Here is a 19,508-nt window from a genome sequence, read left to right on the forward strand (position 1 = left end):
CACTTTGAAACACAATGTGAACAACTGGTATATCTGCTGCGTACTGTCAGAGGTGGAGAATAACCCAGGATTTAGTCTGTAGCTAGCTCACACCCTCATAGTACTCAGAGGTCAATACTTGGCTATTGGCAGCTCTCCCAGTGTGGAAGTCTGGACACATTACTATTGATTTGATTGCCTTTGTTCCACATACAAAGGACAGAATGGCTTGGCTCAGAAGGACTGCACTTTCGTGCGATGGTGCATTGAATGGCAAAAAATGTGCAACACTTCTGAGGCTTCCTTAAAGCATCTCAGTTTTATGTAGGTTAATCTCAATCCCCAAAATCTCTCAATCCTACAGAGCAATTGAAATTCCGAGCACAAGTATCTTTACAGCAAATCTCTTTAAAGCTTTTTCACAGACAACAGATTTTCAAACACACAAAAATTCACCATTCAAAAAAGAGAAACAAGGTCAATCAACATGTTATAGAATAGTAACCTTAACCCTAAACCTAGATAAAAAAAAAAAAGCAATAAAAACATATAAAGATTTTTTTTTTTTGATAGTGTATTATTTATTATAGGTATGGCAGTTTTTACTTAAGATTATTATGATAATGCAACCTCAGTGGTTGGAGTTAAATGTTCAACACAAATAAAAACTATACACAGACCTAAAGCAAGTGAATTAATCTGAATTTGTGACTAACTCTGACTGAAGTTCTACTAATAGACTGTAGTTCTTTGGCCAAGTCTGCTACTAGCTATAGTGGAGGAATCAATGGTAATGTCACTAATGCTCTGCCTCGAGAGAATAGATTAAAATTCTACTATCGTCCCGAGCTTGCAGGGCAGAAAAGGTGAAGCATTATACTTGTCAAAAGTCTTGTGTACAGATTGATGTGAGGAGATTTTGGGGAGTTTTATGGAGCTGCAATGCCTCTTAATCTTTTCCTCCAGGAAAGAGGAGGTGGACCACACTCATGCTGAATAAATAGATGTCCCCAAACATTCCCATGCGCCAAAGACAGGGAGGAGCAAATAACGCACAACAGGAATGCCAAGGATCTGTTTACATAGCTTTCAATAACCACCAAGATTAATTACACTCAGCCCCCACAAATAATCAATTAATGTACACACCAATGGACAGCAATGGCATCTATGAACACTAATGAACCTTTAATTGTTTCTTCATTCCACAGTACTGCCTACATGTGTGGGAATGGTGCAAAAAAAAAAAAAAAAAGTTCAAACCTTTTAAAATGTGTACACAGGATGAAACAGTGAAATGACTCCCCTCCATACGCCAATGTTCTTCTCGAAAACAGGACATTGTTAAGCTGAACTGAAACATGTTGCTTTTGGCACGAGCCCCTGCGCTCTCCCTGCACACAACGGGCCTGCAATTAGCATGGCCAGCTACCTAGAACAAATATTCTCCACTGTATTCCTGCCATAGCGTCAGAGACACGGCTCTCTAACAGGAATGCTAGACATTTCCTTTAATGTGTTTTGGCCTAGCTGGGCCAGAGGAACCAAATTTCACGGCACAGCAGACTCCCAAAAAAACTTCCTGTCTCTCGCACTCTTCCTTTCACTGTCTCATAATACAGTAAGTATTCTTACTCGTGTCTCATGTTATTTCTAGTCTCTCACCTTTAATCTGCACATCCCCCTTTCACAGTCAGCAACTTAAAATACAGCTTCATTTCTCTTCCAGAAGCTGACAGACTTTCACTTAAATATCCCAAGGAAATATAGTGCTCATAACCACAGTCCTATCAGGTGCTGGTTTCTAAAAGTAGTTTCAATAGTTTACATGAATACACAAAACTCTGGTTCAGAAGACTAAACTGGGTCACTGAAAGACTACTGATTACCTCCATGTTAATTTTAAATACAGACCCTCTGGGACAGTTGCAGTGGTTCCCTTGTGTATTCTTGTTTCACCAAGTGTATTTACTCCAAGGACAGTTTTTCACTGGCAGCAAGATGTTTTCTTATCACCATGGACCCAAAGACATTTATATCACAGCGAAACATTTTTGCCATAACAGTTCTGCCTTGTCAAGTGAGAGGATTATTTTTAAACTGGTTAAGATGCATACAATCAGTCCAAAAATTCACATGAAAACAATATTCGCATATGCACATTCTGGAATCTCTATTGTGTCTCTACAGATTCTCTCATATTTTCTAACAAATCTTTTTGTACCTTTTTATCCTTTCTGACTCATTATGCCTTGGTTAAACTCACTGGAAATGCTGGAGATAAACTGGAGCAATTCAGATTGAGACTCCCGATCAGCATCTTCAAAGAAGTCGTACCATCCTCTGACAGGTCTAACCATGATTTAACACTCTGACATTTTTTCACACCTTGAGAAAAATCTAGTTAGCCATCAAAGGTCAGCATATTATTCCAGTTCCACTGAGGATTGATTTCCCTTAGTTTCCTAGTAGGAATGGTCCAGAGGAAAATGGTCATTAGCAACCCCCAAGAAAGGCGGGAAGCATCATTATCAGCATTCTTCTGCCCTTTCAGATGTCTGTTCCCCTTGTGGCTTTTTATAATTATTAAATGCTATATTTACTCCAAAGGTTATAGCATATTAAACATGGTACCACAAATTTTCACAAGCATCTCTGTTGAGTGTTTTTCCATACAGAATTTTACAAAAATGAATTTGAATTCTTCAGCAAGATGAGGTTTCTAAATGACATACGATGAATGACCTTTAATAAGAAACCATAAATTCCAGCTGATTATATATTCTAGCTGAATCCACGTGTAGTATTTGAAAACCGTAGTAGTTTAAATGTAGATCTGTCTTCTTCCTCGCTTCTGCTGCCAGCAAACACAAAGAAAGGTGAACATGGGAGTAGGAGATAGAGATTATATAGATTAATTATAGAGAAGATTCCAATTCTGCTTAACAGAAGTGATTGTTTAATGTATAATCAATAAACCCTTACTATGTCTTCAGACCCACAACAAAAAAATTATGGGATGAGCTGATAGATCATGGCAGTAATGTTTTCTTTATGTAAATGATAACCACCAAGGACATGTCACTCCTGCAGTGCATAAATGTGTCTTAATGCTCAAGCATCACCATAGTGCTGCCCAAGGAGAATAAAGCAAGTCCAAATGCAAAACAGCAACCGAAACTAGACGCATTATCAGTAAACAATAGCGCACACACTTCCATGCGACACAGTAGTCCAAGCTAGACATAACAACACATTAAACAAGTGACAATTGCACAACAATCCAAATCAGTCAAAACAAGATAACAACTACCTATTAAGATGAAACACCGCAGGGAAAGCTTAAAAAGAACCGCAGTCTGCAATATAGCTGCTGAAAATACACCTGCCACAATAAAACAAGGGCCATCAACCTTTGCCAACACCACTGTGATAACAAACATATATTTTGGAGTTTAATTGCAAGTGTGCTGCCAATTCAACTTGAACACACAGGGATATGAGGAGACTGCAGTGCATGTCCATCAGGAATTGCATTCTTCAACACACCATTTGCATTCTGATAGCTCTTATCAGTGTTGGGCAAGTAAAGCTGTTTGTTAATCACAGCAATTCTAAAGAAATGTACAAACATATAAACAACAACCCCCCCCCCCCCCCCCCGAAATTTTTTTTTAAAAAGATAAGGAAAACATTCACTTTCTTCACCACACCCACACCAGGAAAAAAGCCGCATACCAAAATAAGATAAAAAACCAATATTGGGCTACAGAAATTTCCAGGAAAAATTTTATGCAGTGTTTGAGAAAGAGCAGAAAGGTTCTTGCTTAATTTTTTTTAAATATTCAAACTAAACCTATTATACTTATTCCTACATGAAATAGAATCCAAAAGAATTTTATTTGACATGACTAAGCTTTCATTTCAAACACTATGAGCCCATACAGCGTTCTAAGTTTAGCATGGTATACTTATAATTTACTACAATGAAGTGATCTTGCTGCCCCAGTAACCTGTTTGCAGCAGAACTAGTATATGTGCGACAGCATAGGAGAGGATAAATATATTTCTGTCTGTTGCATTTGTTCAGTAGATCTGAGCCATATGGTTCAAATAGATGGCTGTTTGCACTGCATTCACGTATCACTGACATGTCACATCTGCTTGATCCCAAGTTAGCTTGTAGAAAAACAGAACATGACATTTCCATCACACTCAATCTAATACCTATGTATTAGAGCAGAATTCTGATTAATTTCCTAAAGCCAAATGAAGACCATAGGTTAAGTCACTCTGTAAATTATATGCAGAGATTATTGCCTGTCTCAATAGGTTCTAAACATCTGAGAATTAACAAGGAAGCCCATTTCAATTACCAAGTTAATCACAGACCATTTAGTTTGGCAGAAGTACATATTACAGTCAGAGATGGTGGACGTGCTTGTTGTAGTGCTGTTGTACCGGATCCCACAAAACATAACCTTGAGATATACCTCAATGAGTACTAAACAGATCCAAGATTATGAAGTGTTTATCTGTCCGGAGAAACCGGCATATTCAAACGAACGCTACCATCATTCAACTTTTACCCTGTAGCATCCTAAAAGCTATGTTAGAAAAAAGCCACGCATGGATGAGTTTCTGCATGACCGAGTAGAAGACAGTGATTTTTACCTTCGATCTTCTTCAGGGCTGTCTGACAAGCCTCCTCGCTGGCGAACTCAAAAGGGTTGTTGCATGTTCGAACGCTGTCACATTCACACCTCCCGTCGATTATGTTACAGCCCGTAACCAGGTTCTCGTTGCACGGTTCAAATCCCAAGAGCTGGTCGTCATCCCAGTTTTCATCTGAATAAGGATCAAAGGGAAATACATTTTTAGTAGAAGTAGAATGCATGCAGATTTATGCTCATGTCCAAATCAAATATTATCTACATTTCTTGCACAGTTAAAAAATGAACAGCACACTAGCTTTAGCTAGAAATAAAGTTAGTTTGTAGCATACATACAGGTACAATGTTTAGTTATATGTGACAAACAATAACTGAAATGGCCAAAAGAAAAAAAAAAAAAAGAAAGCTCCTATTGGGAACATTAAATAATATGCTGTCATTCCAATTCTGTAATAAGAATGACCTTTAACCTTGTAAAACTACAATCTCCCAGGCACATTAGGAAATGTTATTTACAGTGCAAATACATTAATTTGATATGCGCACTGTTGTTTCAGCTTGCTGTGTGCTCACCTTATCATTGTTTGTGTTTAGATGGGGGAGAACACAACTATATATATGCACTTTGTACAAGTGCTTGTGCATGTATGGAGGTGTGCTAGTGGGTGTGTAATGTGTGCACTTCCTGCACTCTCTGCTGCTGTCTTATGCAGCTAGTAAACAAAGGTCCATAGATTCTATGGACGGTTCCATTCACCATGAAGGTCATCGAGTTGTCTACAGAAACTCCCCTTTCAAAGTGGCTAATATATAATAGTGGGAAAGAGTAAAGTGTGTAAACTGCTTGACAACTATGCAATAATTCGGCTTGTGCATGATTTTTTATCAATCTTGCATTCGGCCAGGGTTGCATCATGTATATATATATATATATGATGCAACCCTGCATGATGGAGCTGTGCCTCACATCTCTGGGGTCCCTATGGTTCAATCATAATTTTGACAGCTCTGAATTGCTCCTGGGTGTGAATTAATGTGGGAATTTGTGTGCATAGTGTCCTGCGATGGAGTGTCAGCGTCACACCCAGTGTGTATGTATTCCCGCATACTTTGCGCCCACTGTTTTCTCACGATAGGCTCCACCACAACCCTGACCAGGATACAGTTGTTACAAAAGATGAATGGTTGTATATATATATATATATATACACACTGGCAACCCCTCCAAACCCTCCAAGTTGGTCTCATTAACCTCTTAAAGTATTTTCATGAGGATAAATAAGTGAATCAATTCCCTTTTGCATTAGCGACTGAATATGTACATAGCTGCTGGTGATAGGGTTCACAGAGGTAGCCCATTGATCCACTGGGATCAAAAAATGGTGGGTGTGATCGCAGCTGCACAACACAATGCCTATAGTGTGTACACAGGATCTGTGTTTTCTCTAATATTAACGTGGGTTTGGAGTTCTGCATACCGTATGTGAAATGAAAAATTAAGAAGACATGAAAAATATTCCAAGTATGAACAGGTGCTATGAATTCTGGCACTCCAGGTAACACTCTGCATATGTTCCAGGGCATGTTGTGAGTCTGGACTGCCTGGAAGCAGCATCCACCTGTCTTCACGATGACCTTGAATAGATGCTGTCAACAGCCGACACTTTAATAACTAAGCCATGCTCTCCAGACTAGCTGTGGGTCATATAGCAGGGTGAGGAAGTTCAAGCCGGTGCACTTCTGGCCAAACATGTCTGCTTCTAGCCTGGCATAGGGCTCATAGAGTAAGCACTCTCCTGGTGGTCTGAGCCACCCGCAGAGCCTTGGCTTGGCAACAGCACTTAGAGACATGTTACTGGGTTCCCTTGCATCTCTGATTCTTTCACATGAGCTGCTTTTGATGAACGGTGCCATTTCAAATCCCAGAGCCTCAGTACGTTCCAGAAGAAGTTGTACATAGCTGCCGAGATTAGATTTCTGTTCCAAGAGACCAGGGAGAGAACATCTTTTAAAAGCATGCTTGTGTTTTGACACCGTTCCTGAGCCAAGCAAGTTTAGGGAAACCTTATTCTGCAGTATTCACTGGATTGTACAACAATTCCATCAATATGTTTAAGGATAAGGTCACAGTTTTAATGCCACCAACCCAACAAAAAAACAGGAAAAATTCTCCACTCAACTACTTCTTCACAAAAATAAATATTCTAATTCTGCAATGTTATTTTTGTAAGTAGTTTCAATTGCACTCAAATCTAAATTGCTTTCCATTAGCATGATATAAAAAGGTAAATAATAAGGAACTTATTTTTTACTTACATTTTTTATCTTATCTTTTTTTGTTTTACTTAATATAGATCAGCCACTAAACATGCTGGCAGCTGAAGCAGCAACGTAAAAAGAATTATGCAGATAGCCTTCATAAAACAAAATGGGACAAAACATTATCTTCATTCAACTGTAATATATCCAATAAATGTGAAATATCAGCATAGTTAATGCACAAATGGAAGGCTTTTACAACAGTCTTCAAATTACAGTTCGGCCTGCAGTGGTGGCTCATTTTGCTGCTGTGCCCACAATGGCACCTGGTTGTTAACCAAGATAGAGACCTTCCTGAAGCACAAAGAGTTTGGTAATTTGCATCCATAGCACCTATTAATTAGTTCACTTTAAAAAGAATAGTCCTTTAAAACAGAGAAACCATAATATATAATAAACAATAGCAGGTGTCTATAAAAATGTAGAGGAATATTTCAGATAGTGATTGAGCTAAATTAAGCTTTGCACTTCTTCCTCAGACTTCTGGAAGTTGAGGGATTTTGAGTCAAGTGCAAACTGGTTTTTTTTTTCTTCCTCAAAGCAGTATCCACCTATCCTTAATCACACAGGGAAGGCTTTTTGCCAAAGTCCCACTTCTCTAGCCTGGGGCTTTTTTTTTTGGGAACGATGATCACCAAAACCCCTGCATCTTTCTCCTCCTATACTGCTCTTTAGTGGAAGAGCAAAACTTCCAAAGAAAAAAGAGTGACAAGAAGGCTACTAAAAAACGAGGAAAGCATTTCTGCTTTTCTTTCCTGACTACACAAGACAACCTGTGTTCACTGACAAAAGTAACCTAGCCTTCACTGTTCTTTTTTATAGGGGACAAAGAAAAAAGACAAGGGCAGACATTCAGAGTTGCATACAATGTAGAATGTGGAAGAAAGGAAGTTGAAAACTTAGCTCTAAAGAGTGTTTTTAGGACCGGGCCCAGAGCAATTCATATCTGCTGTCATCACAACAATAGAGGGGAAAATGGAGAGGTAAACACACAGGCTGGTATAAAAATACAGAAAATTTGCAAGTGTAGATAGTGTTGGAATGAATTCAAGCCAAAAAAGGTTTTTTATTCAGCAGATATATGTTTTAATATGTCATTTGGCAAAATAATTTCATGCAATCTGTCTGACTGACATTAAGATTAAGAGCAATATGGTGCTCTTTCACTAACAGGCACAAGCCTGGGTATGTGTATATGACGGCAATGAGGAAAGACATGCCTACGTTGTTGTCTCTGAACAGACTGCATGAAATTCCATGTGCACTTTGTCCACTCTCCAGTCATTTATGTAATAAAGACTGCTGATTACTCTCCCAACCAGACAGATTGTGATTTTAATGCATGACATTGCAATACTGGAAGCAGGGACTCGAGGACTCAAGAAGTACAAGAGTTTGTACGCAGAACATGCAAACAGGTCCAATGCTTTGGTGCCAAACTCAACACTGATAATCAGCTTTTGGGAGACAAACCTCGATGAGCTTGCAACTCAGCAAAGATCCAGCCATGTTTTACACGCACATACAGTTACCATGTCAGAAATGCACGCTATGTGTGATGGACTGAGGTGTCAAGCTTCGCAAATAAATTCCACCCAACTTCCCATGCCATTGCATTCCAAGATGAACTGTCAAATGGAAGCTTGCGAAAGAATGTTAGACAGAATATGTGCTTCCCAGGCGAGCGTGAGTGCCATACATGCTCCCCTCTTTTGGGATTAATATGTGTTGTTTTTAAGGCCCTAAATTATTTGGCATGAGACAGCAAGGCTGACACGCAGCCAGAGGGCTGAAAATTCAGATAGGCTGCAACAGGCCAAGTGCACACATTCCTCTGATGCACTGCAAAAACAAGGGGAAAAGGAAGTGTTTGTGTGTGCTCACTTTTTATGCTCCTTCCTGGCTCAGCACTAGCCCTGCCTACAATTGGTTTTAGGAACAAACAAAGGCTTTCTCTTTCTGATGTAGGTAGTAATTATTTTAAGAAATCTGTGGATGCTGTGTCAACAAAAGCAATATCAAACTTTTGTCAAAGTTGGAGTGTTTGAAACTTTCACCACTCTCAGTTTGTATCTATAGAAGCGTAATAGAGCCTTAGTGATTAAGGATCTGGGCTACTGAATGGATGGTTGCGACTTCAAGCCCTGGTACTAATAAAGTCTATCTTCTAATCTTCTCTGTTTGTGGCTGATTTATTTTTGGTGATGGGTGATATCTTTCATTGCCATATCTCAGTTTACTAATCTCAAGTTTTAATTGAAAATACCTACGCTTAATTGGAACAAGCGATTGTCTGAGATTTCCTGATTACTATTCTTTCCACAGAACTCCCACCCTTAATATACAGTGTATCAACAAAAGTGTGGGGAGACCTAACCATAAGATTCATATGTGCTTTTTAAACATCCTATTCCACATGTATTCCCCATTTGCTGTTATAATAACCTTCACTCTTCTGGGAAGATGTTCCACTACACATGTTGTTTCCATAATGCTACTGGCTGGAAATAAATAAAATGATAGGTGGTGTATAACAAACCTCGCCAATTCTGTTTCGTCAACCTGTTTTTCTCCTTATGCTTACCTGCACTTCCTCATTCCACAACCACATCTCTTTGTCTTCCTTTCTCTTTTCAGATCTCAGGAGTGTGGTTGTGGAGTTTTGTGCTCATTCAGCCACAAGGGTATTAGTACAGTCAGGTACTGATGTAGGGTGAGGAGGCCTGGGATACAGTCAGTGTTTTAATTGATTCCAAAAGGTAGTCAGTGGGGTTGAAGTCAGAGCTCTACAGAAGCCACTCAAGATCTTTCAACCCAACCCATCTAAGCCATATCTACTTGGAGGCACAAAGAGGCATTGTTTCAGTGGAACAGGTTTGGGTCATCTAGTTCAAGTGAAGGGAAAATTGAATGCTACGGCATCCAAAGACATCCAATACACTTGTGTGCTTCTAATTTTGTGTTAACAGTTTTTTTTGGGTTTTTTTTTTTTTTTTGGGGGGGGGGGGGACCACACATGGTTTAAAAATAGGATGTTCCTCATTTTTTTTGTCAATATAGTGTATTTTCTTTAGTTTCCTAATTTACAAAAAATGTGCCCTTGGTGCAGGCTAAGGATTTTTTATCATATTTTGTTGTGCCAACAACACAAAATCTATACAAGCCGACATGGTGGCTAAATGTTCCATCTCCCAAATCATAACAAGGTAAGTATCTTATTATACAAAGAAACCCATACTAGCGTTGCCTATGAGCGTTAGATATTTTTTACACCTATAAACTGCATAAATAGAAGCAAGGATATTGTCCAATGCTTCACCTGGTGTGTTTAATTAGTGATTAGAGCATTTCACTACTACTAAGTAACAATGTGTGAGGCCTGCAGAGCCAGTATACTAAACAACAGCCTGTGTATTTTGGTGTGATGTGTTCAGAGCCTGGGTTTAATGGAATTCTTCTGTTGCAGCACTACAGAGTAAAGGGAGTCTCCCATGGGAACCTGTGATTCTTCTGTTAACACAGAACCTGAAAAATCATCTTTCAAAGTACAGTTCGATCAGCAGATTATCACACTGAGATGGATGTGTTGCGTACTCATGAGACGCCGGGTGACATTCACTAAATAAGAAAATCTAACTTATCTCCCAGTCACCTGTTTCAACACTGGCAAGAAATAAAAAACCAGGGTTTCTTTCATTAGAAGTGTTTAAAAATTAGTTTAAGACTAAATCTAATCCAACCACAGTGACAGTCAATGGGGTTTCCCAGACTGCCACGTATAGACCTGTCAGATAGCATAAACCTCATTATGAAAGGATGCCATGCATAGATTAAAATGCACTACAATAAACCTGATCACATTTTGAAAAAAAAAAAGGGTTAGGGTGGGGTCACCATAGTGTAGAATAGAACGGCCTAAACCACAGCTCCTGCAATCCCTGCTTTGATCTTTTGCATTCCTGTGGCAGGCACTGCTTTGACACTTTATCCTGTTCTGTTTTCTTGGCTGGGTTACATTAGATGTCACCGAGGAGATTACACGCAAAGCAGCCGAGATGCCTTCGGCATGATTTTATAATCAGTTGCACTGAAATCTGACCCACAGCATCAAGCATCAAGCATCAAGTGTGTCGTCGGATCAAGACCAGGACTACGTTTTTTCTTCCTCAGAGTGTAGCATGGGTCTGATTTGTCTTCTATTAGTTCCATCCCATTAATTGAGCACTTAGTTTGTGCTTTGGGCTGAAGAACATCTTTCTGATCAACAGGTGGAAAATTAGAAATGAATCCTTGCATCTGATTAGTCATCACATTAGTACTAAAAATGGCATAATGATAATGGTATTAGGGAGTAAAGTGGGGAGTGTGTGTGTGTGTGTGTGTGTGTGTGTGTGTGTGTGTGTGTGTGTGTGTGTGTGTGTGTGTGTGTGTGCAGGACGACTTGTGATTGTCTCTTCTTCTGTGAAAAATACACGATGGGACGCGCGAGCTAAGCCGCATAGACGGCATTCCGATGAGAGAAGGCAGGGGGGAAAAACGGAAGGAGGCTGGCACCTCGTCCCAAAACAGCACGGAATCCAGTTCGCAATCATATCTCATAGAAATGCAAAACCGACATGCTGCAAACACATTAAGCAGCCCGCTTCCCCCCTTCTCTCTCTGTAGGCTACAGTAAACACTCCATGCTTACGGTAAACAGTTGTAGCGTCCTTCAGCATTCAGATCATTTTAGATCAGCATGACATATTATGGAAAATACTGATTAAACAGCACCGGATCTGTTCACCAGAACTTCATGTTGTGCAAAGCTCCATTCAAGTTCCCAATATGTTTTCCTCTTTCTCAGTAACTTTATCACTTCGATTTCAATCAACGCCAATCTAGATTACATCACCGCTTTCCTCATCTGGATTGTCATCGTGTAAACCACATCGTCCCATATTCGCTGTCTAGTTTCATAATTTGACTGATGAGTGACATTTGGCTTTGCTGGTGTAAGAAGGGCAAACTAATCAGGGCTTATATGATAAAAAAAAACACAAGCGCGAATGAAAAAAAGCAACTTTTCCGCCGAGAAAAACTGCGTGGAGGACAGACAGACACCCCCCACTAACACCACAACCACAAGCACCACCACCGCCGGGGCTTGTCAGTTACCTTCGCAAACTCCGACCTCGTACTGCGTGATGGATCCGCCGTCGAGCGGGGGTCTGATCACGCAACGCAGTCCCGCGTCGCACGTGCCGTAAAGGCCGTACACGCCGCCGCAGCTCTCGTTCTTCTGCTTGGCGCACACGGAGCAGCAGCCGCAGATCCCCGGCACCACGGCGCCGACGCACTGCTTCGGCTCCTCGCACTTGGACTCGTCACAGGGCAAACACAGCAGCGCCCGGCCGCTCGCCGCCAGCAGCAGCAGCAGCGCCAGCTGACCGATCAGCACCGCAACAACGTGCATCCTGAAGGCGAAGGACGGTGATGAAGAGACCATGAAAAAAAAAAGGTAGTTAAGAAAAAAAAAAAGGAAAAACGCGTCAATGTAAAATCCAACCAAGTTATCTCCCCGGTTGCCCGGTTTCTAGGAACGCACGATCCCCCAGCGGAGATTTAAAAAAAAAAAAAGAGAAAAAAAGCTTGCGAACAATGGCTCTAAGCGAGAGCGTGACGGGATCTGCCGTCCGTCTTCTGTCGCATGAGAACAAACAAAAACAACCCCCCCGTTAAACTTTGCAGCGCTCTTCAGAAAATCCGCTCACGAGCAGGACACGACGCGGCTACCCCACGCTGGACAGCGCGTGCATGGCTCGCGCGTGGCGATTTCAGCCGAGTTCATTCGCTTTCCAGACGCAAAAACTTTGCTCATCGCACTCGTGCACCAGAGTCTTTTAGGTCTGTTTTTCCTCTCTCTCTCTCTCTCTCTCTCTCTCTCTCTCTCTCTCTCTCTCTCTCTCTCTCTCTCTCTCTATTACGCAAGCAGGGGGATTTCTTCCTGTTTCAACGCAGGATCCAGGAGCGGCGAGAAGCACTGCGATCTGCTAACAGTTCCCTTTATTTAAAGAAGTAAGAAAAGCGAGTTGGCGATCTCTCGGCCTCAATCTTTCGGAATCTTTCCTGCCTCAATCGCACGGCTCATGTTTTGTCTCTCTAGAGTTCCCTGTCTCTCTGTCTCTCTCTCTCTCGCTCGCTCTGTTGCCGTTGCTGTGCCTCTCCGTGACCTCATAACGGAACCACTCCCATCTTGCATTTCTCCGCTCCGCTGGGCCGTTCACTCCACATATGGAGCACCCGGGTAGCGCGCGCACGCCCGATCCGGACACGCAGGAAAATGGAGCAGGAGGCGCGCGCGGGTCGCACTGTTTAACCATATTCCTGAAAAAAAAAGAAACGTTACAAACCCAAAGATTCAACAGAAAAAAAGAAGAAAAGAATGTATGAATAGATCAGAGTTCAATGCAGTCTCAAAAGCAATAGAAAAACATTTTCTTTATGTTTATTTAGTGATCAATTCCCTGCTTGAGCTAAAGATCTTTAAGAGAGAAATAAAATAAACCTTGAAATAGGGGAGGTGGGAGTCTAGAGGTTTTTGGTGTTGGACTTTGGATCAGGAGGTCATGTGTTCAAATCCCAGCAACACTGAGCTGCCACTTCTGGGTCCCTGAGCGAGACCCTTAACACCCAGCATCAATGTAAGTCACTGGATAACAGTGTCTGCTAAATGCCAAAAAGGTAAATGCAATGCGGTAAATTACATTAATGGTTGTTCTCAAAGCAGAAAGGTGTATTATAAAAACTAGATTATTAAAGGATTTATGACATGCGTCTATAGATCTTTTTGTTGCTCGGACGAGGGTGTCAATTAAAACTCAATATACCGCATAAGCCCAAGCGATTCTCACCCAGCTTTTCTCTTCCACACCCCCTGAAGCTATAACATATATAATAATCCTGTAGGTGTCAAATGATAATCATGGGTGTGAGGCAGAAACACAGGCTTCTTTCTGCATAAAAAAACATTAGTCCCTTCATCTCCAGTGAAACCAGATACGCTCGGATTTATATGCTCGCGGCGCTTTCCCGTCTTTTTGCTGCCCGACACAATGCATTTCTTTCCCCAGCTAGCTTGACCTTTAACCCAGGCCATGTATGCCAATATCAGATACAGTTGCAGCTAATACAGATGTATGGTCGAGTAGGTAAGTTAGGTGTGTGATAACTGTCAGAGCAACACTGTTTGGGGCCACTAACATAATAAATGTGTTAATGCAGAATGAACTTTGACCATACATTTGACAGAACAGGAGCATTGTAATTGATTTTGAAATGCTGTCTGCAGATCAATAAAGCTCAATCTTCAGGGGGCTTCAAAGTGTGTTTCACCATGGCTTTTTTTTCTTGTCAGATCTATTTGACAAGCGTTGAAAATCTCATCATAGAGTTTAAGGAGTTTTTCATGCTCCCTACCTTAATGACAAATACAGTAATTTAGGAATCCATATACAGTTACACAGAAACAAAACAGTCTTTGGACTATTCAAATCAGAAGTGTGTGATGAAGTGTGTGAAAGCATTTTGATATCAATTGACTAAGGAAGAGTTACTGTAGACAACCACTGTAATATGATCTTCCTCTGTTTGTTTGGTGTCTACCAAAAAATAATTTTATCTGTGGTAATGTGTGAATGGATATGTGTGTGCGTGTGTGTGTGTGTGTGTGTGTGTGTGTGTGTGTGTGTGTGTGTGTGTGTGTGTGTGTGTGTGTGTGTGTGTAATGCGATGCGATATGGTAAACTGGTTTCCCTTCTAGAATGCATTCCATCTTCATGACCAGTGTTCCCAAAACTAAAAAAAATGAATGAATAACTGAAGGCTAACCAAATGTAATATATATTCATTATATCAATGAAACTACAGTGCATATACAGTGTGTTACACAGTTTGTAACAGTTGTTACATACATATGAAAAAGGATTGTTTTGGTTTGTTTGTTTTGTTGCTGTAGACCATAAAGAGAGGCATACCTGCAATATTTGTCAGTGTTTCTAAAGTAAAGGTGCTGACACTGTCAATGAGTTAACTGCAGCGATGTTCTGTGTCACTTTAATTTGGATGTGTCTAATCATGTAATGATGTTAGGCGCCGGCAAATTGAACACCCGCTGTTCCAGCACCACTGTGTTTGTTGTGATAGTTACCAAGGAGAGAGCCACAGGTGCTCCTGTGCCCTATTGAATTAGCTTTGATGAGCCATGTCTTATCAGTCATCTGACTTCAGTGGGAGTATGACCCCTGCAAGTCCTTTCACGAACCGGAAAACATGCCAGGAACCTTAAACCCATGATTTTTCAGCTAGAATCATCTCAGTTCTTACTGAATGCCATGGGACTCATTTTGGATATTTGTTCATGCTTAGCTGTTAAACCATGCCCTTCATTTAGGGTAGGCTCTTCAAATCATTTCCAACAATCAACCTTATTATGCACCGCCACCCCTACCGAGTCATGAGATTAGATTTTATACTTAACGCAAATCCCAGACAGGGAACTCATTTCGGTTTATTCCTATTATGTTGTGACAGCGCTGCACGGAGATGCTGACATGTTTTCCTCTTCGACCTGTCATGATGAAATCAAGTAGTGCTGGGCACCATTGCTTTGTGGCAATGCACAAATATGCACCCGCTGGGATTCATTCATTTTTTTCATCTGCTGTTTCCACCAAAATGTCTAAAATGTATATTGCTTCTCCAGCCTGGCACCACACGTGGACTGAATGCTTGCATACATAGACTCAATAAGCATTTGATTTTATACAGTTTTTCACCATTACTATGGGTATTGATTAAAAGGCTTGCCATTGCCACTGATTTGCCCCACTGTATCTCCCAGAGGACACCATGTTGTATAAAAAAAAAGCTAATCTCTTGGGAATCTGCTTTTGTCTGTCCTGCTACACTAAAGGCCAGGTGATTGATATTGTTTTCTGGTGGCAGTACTCTGTCAGTTTCACAGAGGTCAGTGAGAGTAGAGATATAGAACTAGATAACATTGGCGTTTAATTTAAGGAGATTCTATGCTTGTGTGTGTGTGTGTGTGTGTGTGTGTGTGTGTGTGTGTGTGTGTGTGTGTGTGTGTGTGTGTGTGTGTGTGTGTGTTTGTGTGTGTGTGTGTGTGTGTGTGTGTGTGTGTGTGTGTGTGTGTGTGTGTGTGTGTGTTTGTGTGTTTGTGTGTGTGTGTGTTTGTGTGTGTGTGTGTGTGTGTGTGTGTGTGTGTGTGTGTGTGTGTGTGTGTGTGTTTTCTCTCTTACAAACCTGTACATTCTTACATGGTATTATGGTATTTGTGTTAAAGAATTCTTAGCACCTTTTATGTGCTGAAATATACACTGCTTGAGATGATTAGAAGCCGACAACACTTATGGCAATTGTTCTGTTTATCCCTCCTGTAGGGGCTTTTGCATTTCACAGTTTTTTTTTCTTCAGCTTTTAGTCCTCCACTGTTTTCTTCACACTCTAAAACAATTGCTTAGATTAATTGTAAATGGTAAATCATAAATTAAATAATGAATGCCAGACCTAATAGACTTCACTCTTAACAGAAGGTAGAGGAGTCGAGACAAAAAAAGAGAAACTGGAAGAAAAAAAAAGCATATAATTAATGTCCACACATGAAGTTACAGCTGAGATTCATGAGGTAATTTAATTCCCTTGGCCACTGGAGTGAGCGGATGCCATAAATGTGGGACCAGGGAGCACTGCCGAGGTGCAGAGAGGCTCTGATGATGGCCAGCAGAGTCATTGTGACTGGAGCGTCGGCACCGCAGGCAGTTGGCTAACTGCACCATTAATCACCAACACAGACAGGGCATCATCCTCCAAATACACAGCAGCAGCAGTTTGTTCTATAGCGCCTTAAAAGTGCCGAACTGAGTTTGGCTATATCCCATTCTTCTTTTTATTAGCATTACTGACTTATATTATGTACATGCCTGTTTTTTTAATATAATATGATTATGAGTTATGGCTGTGTACACAAACAGTTGCAGTTTAGCCCACTTTAATGTACAGGCTACTGAGGTCCTATTCTGAGCCATTTTAGTTTCATCAAATGTCACAGATTTAATTGAACTGTTTGATGCAGGACTTCTTGCCAGCACAAGCCCTCATGTGGTCAGTCCGAAAAATAGCTCTGGCTTTACTGTAGACCAGATTCATCTCGCCTATTTTAACTATATCTAAATGACATAAAACAACAGTAAATAATTAAAACCAAACTGTCAAAAGCATTTATTAACAAACGAACATTTGACAAACGAAATACATAATAATTGAGTGTGCTTCATGTTGTCTGTGAGGCAGAAAAATTTAGTTAATTCCTTTTATTTAGCTGAGAGATAACATTCATTTGCACTTCTCAAAGCATGCCAGGCATCTCAGCAATTCCACGTCTTTCTTAAGTTTCTACACTGGTATGCAATTAAAATGAGGATGATAATTTAGATAGTGTAACATTGTGCTTAGTAATTACAGACCACATAAAACATAACATTTTCTTTTGAACAGTTTATATCTTCTACCAGACCAAATCAAAAGCAGCTTCTGTTCCTGTAATATGACTGACTCAGTTTGTGAGTCCATGTGACACACAAATGTCTGATTCAAGTCCAAGACTATAGCAGGAAGAAGTATTAACTTCAAAACAATTCTGGACAAAACCCTAGGTAAAATTAGACGAAAAAATCTCTCTTAAATTGCTCTGTCAAGCATTAAAATGGTCTTTACCTTTTACTGTAATCTCATACATTTATAAATATGTGTGGAATAGCAGCATATTATGCTCCATATACTAAATAACAATTCAGATGCAGGTGCATGGATCCATGGCAGTATTTTCAATTCAGGATTTCATTGCCCAAAACTATTTTGTAATACATTTTAGTTTGCTTGGATTGAAGGGATCAGCTTTCCAGGTTACCTCAAGGGCAAATACATATTTAATGATCCTTCATTTTCCACAGTAATTTCTACACTCATTGGCTCTAACATACAGTAGGTATGTGATGTCAAACCAGTCAGAAAAGGGAAGTAACGAAAGTACAAATACTTCATTACTGTACTTAAGTAGATTTTTCTGGAACAAGCACTTTACTTCACAATTTATTTTCTGGACAATTTTTTTCTTTTACTCACACATTTTTCTTTCACTCACACATTTTTACACAAATACCTGTACTCCCTTCTTCTTACATTTTTAAACCGGGCTTGTTACTTTAGTTTTAATCTATTTGGTGACATGATCAATATTTTTTCTTCTATTGTTCACCATTGCAGCCCATCAACCTATTTCTTGTCATTGTGCAGCTTTTTTAACCTACCACTGGTGTTTCATTTCCTGGCTCTCACACACCACAGACGTAGACTAGTTTATAAAGCTAACAACAAGCAAGGCAGAAGGCAACATGAAGTCTAGGGTTAACGTGGATGTGACAGAGTGAGTCAGTGATGTAAACATGACTGAGAACAGACACATTCCTGATCACCTGATCATAAACATCTTTTATCTGCTTGTGTTCTATATGGTGGTTGTTCAACCTGGATACATTTATTTGGTTACAAATTTTTTTATTCTTTTGTATTAATATATTATTATGCCGTGAGGTCCTGTTACCAGCATGACACTAAAACAGGTAGAAGCAATGGCTACTTTTTATTTAAGTACATATAGGAGCCCAAACTTCTTTAACTTGAGTGAAAAAGTATTTTAACTTTTACCATAGTCTTTTAAAACATGAGTATCTGAACTTCTACTTAAGTGAAGGAGGCGTGTTCTTTTGCCATCTCTGAACTCGTTTAAAAGGTCACATGACCATTATTCCATACGACCTTATAATCTGATAATTTATCCTTTTTGACCTTAAAATTACAGTGATTTCTTTGATTAGCATTCCATACAAATGTAGTTTCTTTTGCAGATGTCCTAACAACTACTCAAAAGAGCTTTTTTCACATGCACACCGACTTATTCTCTCTCTCTCTCTCTCTCTCTCTCTCTCTCTCTCTCTCTCTCTCTCTCTCTCTCTCTCTCTCTCTCTCACTTTTCAGCTTGTTCTTTTTCATGAGCACATGACAAAAGAATGATTGGAATGTCAGTGAGCGGCAGGCCAGCACTGTTTCCAGTAGCACTAGCCTGTGAGAACTGTGAGTGAGGATAAGGGGGCTGGCTTAGAAGTCTTGACTCTTTACTGTGTTTGGGGAAATTACGTTTTTTTCCATATAAAGAAGTGCATACCACAGCCTGGCTAGCAAACTTAATACTCCTCTCACTATGAAACAAGACACGAGAGAGAAAGAAAGAGATAGAAATGGAGACAGAAAGACAGAAAAACAGAGTGATTGTGACAGAGGCAAAAAGATAAAGAAAGAGAGAAAGACAGGTGGATAAAGTAAAAAAAAAGCGATAGGAGAAGAGAGGCAGCAATAGTCTCAGGACACAGTAAAAGGAGTCACTTTCAGCTTTCTCTCGCTCTGATAGACTAAATGGGAGAG

The 19,508-nt window shown here is 40.2% G+C and overlaps 1 protein-coding gene across 2 annotated transcripts in view; it reads right to left on the minus strand.

Moving 5' to 3' along the window:
• The window catches only part of crim1 (cysteine rich transmembrane BMP regulator 1 (chordin-like)), a 334,519-nt gene that overhangs the window by 64,366 nt on the left and 250,645 nt on the right, over positions 1–19,508 (minus strand). The window contains exons 2-3 of one of the 2 annotated variants that reach the window (XM_083543623.1): positions 12,129–12,868; positions 4,654–4,827 (exon numbers count right to left, since the gene is read on the minus strand). In XM_083543623.1, coding sequence (XP_083399749.1) covers positions 4,654–4,827; positions 12,129–12,459 — 505 coding nt within the window. In that variant the 5' untranslated portion in view covers positions 12,460–12,868. Of the gene's footprint in view, positions 1–4,653; positions 4,828–12,128; positions 13,229–19,508 lie in introns of those variants that run through there. The other variant, XM_083543624.1, reaches the window with a different exon arrangement.

Source organism: Silurus aristotelis, assembly GCF_946808225.1.
Source record: "Silurus aristotelis genome assembly, chromosome: 6".
NCBI lineage: Eukaryota > Metazoa > Chordata > Actinopteri > Siluriformes > Siluridae > Silurus > Silurus aristotelis.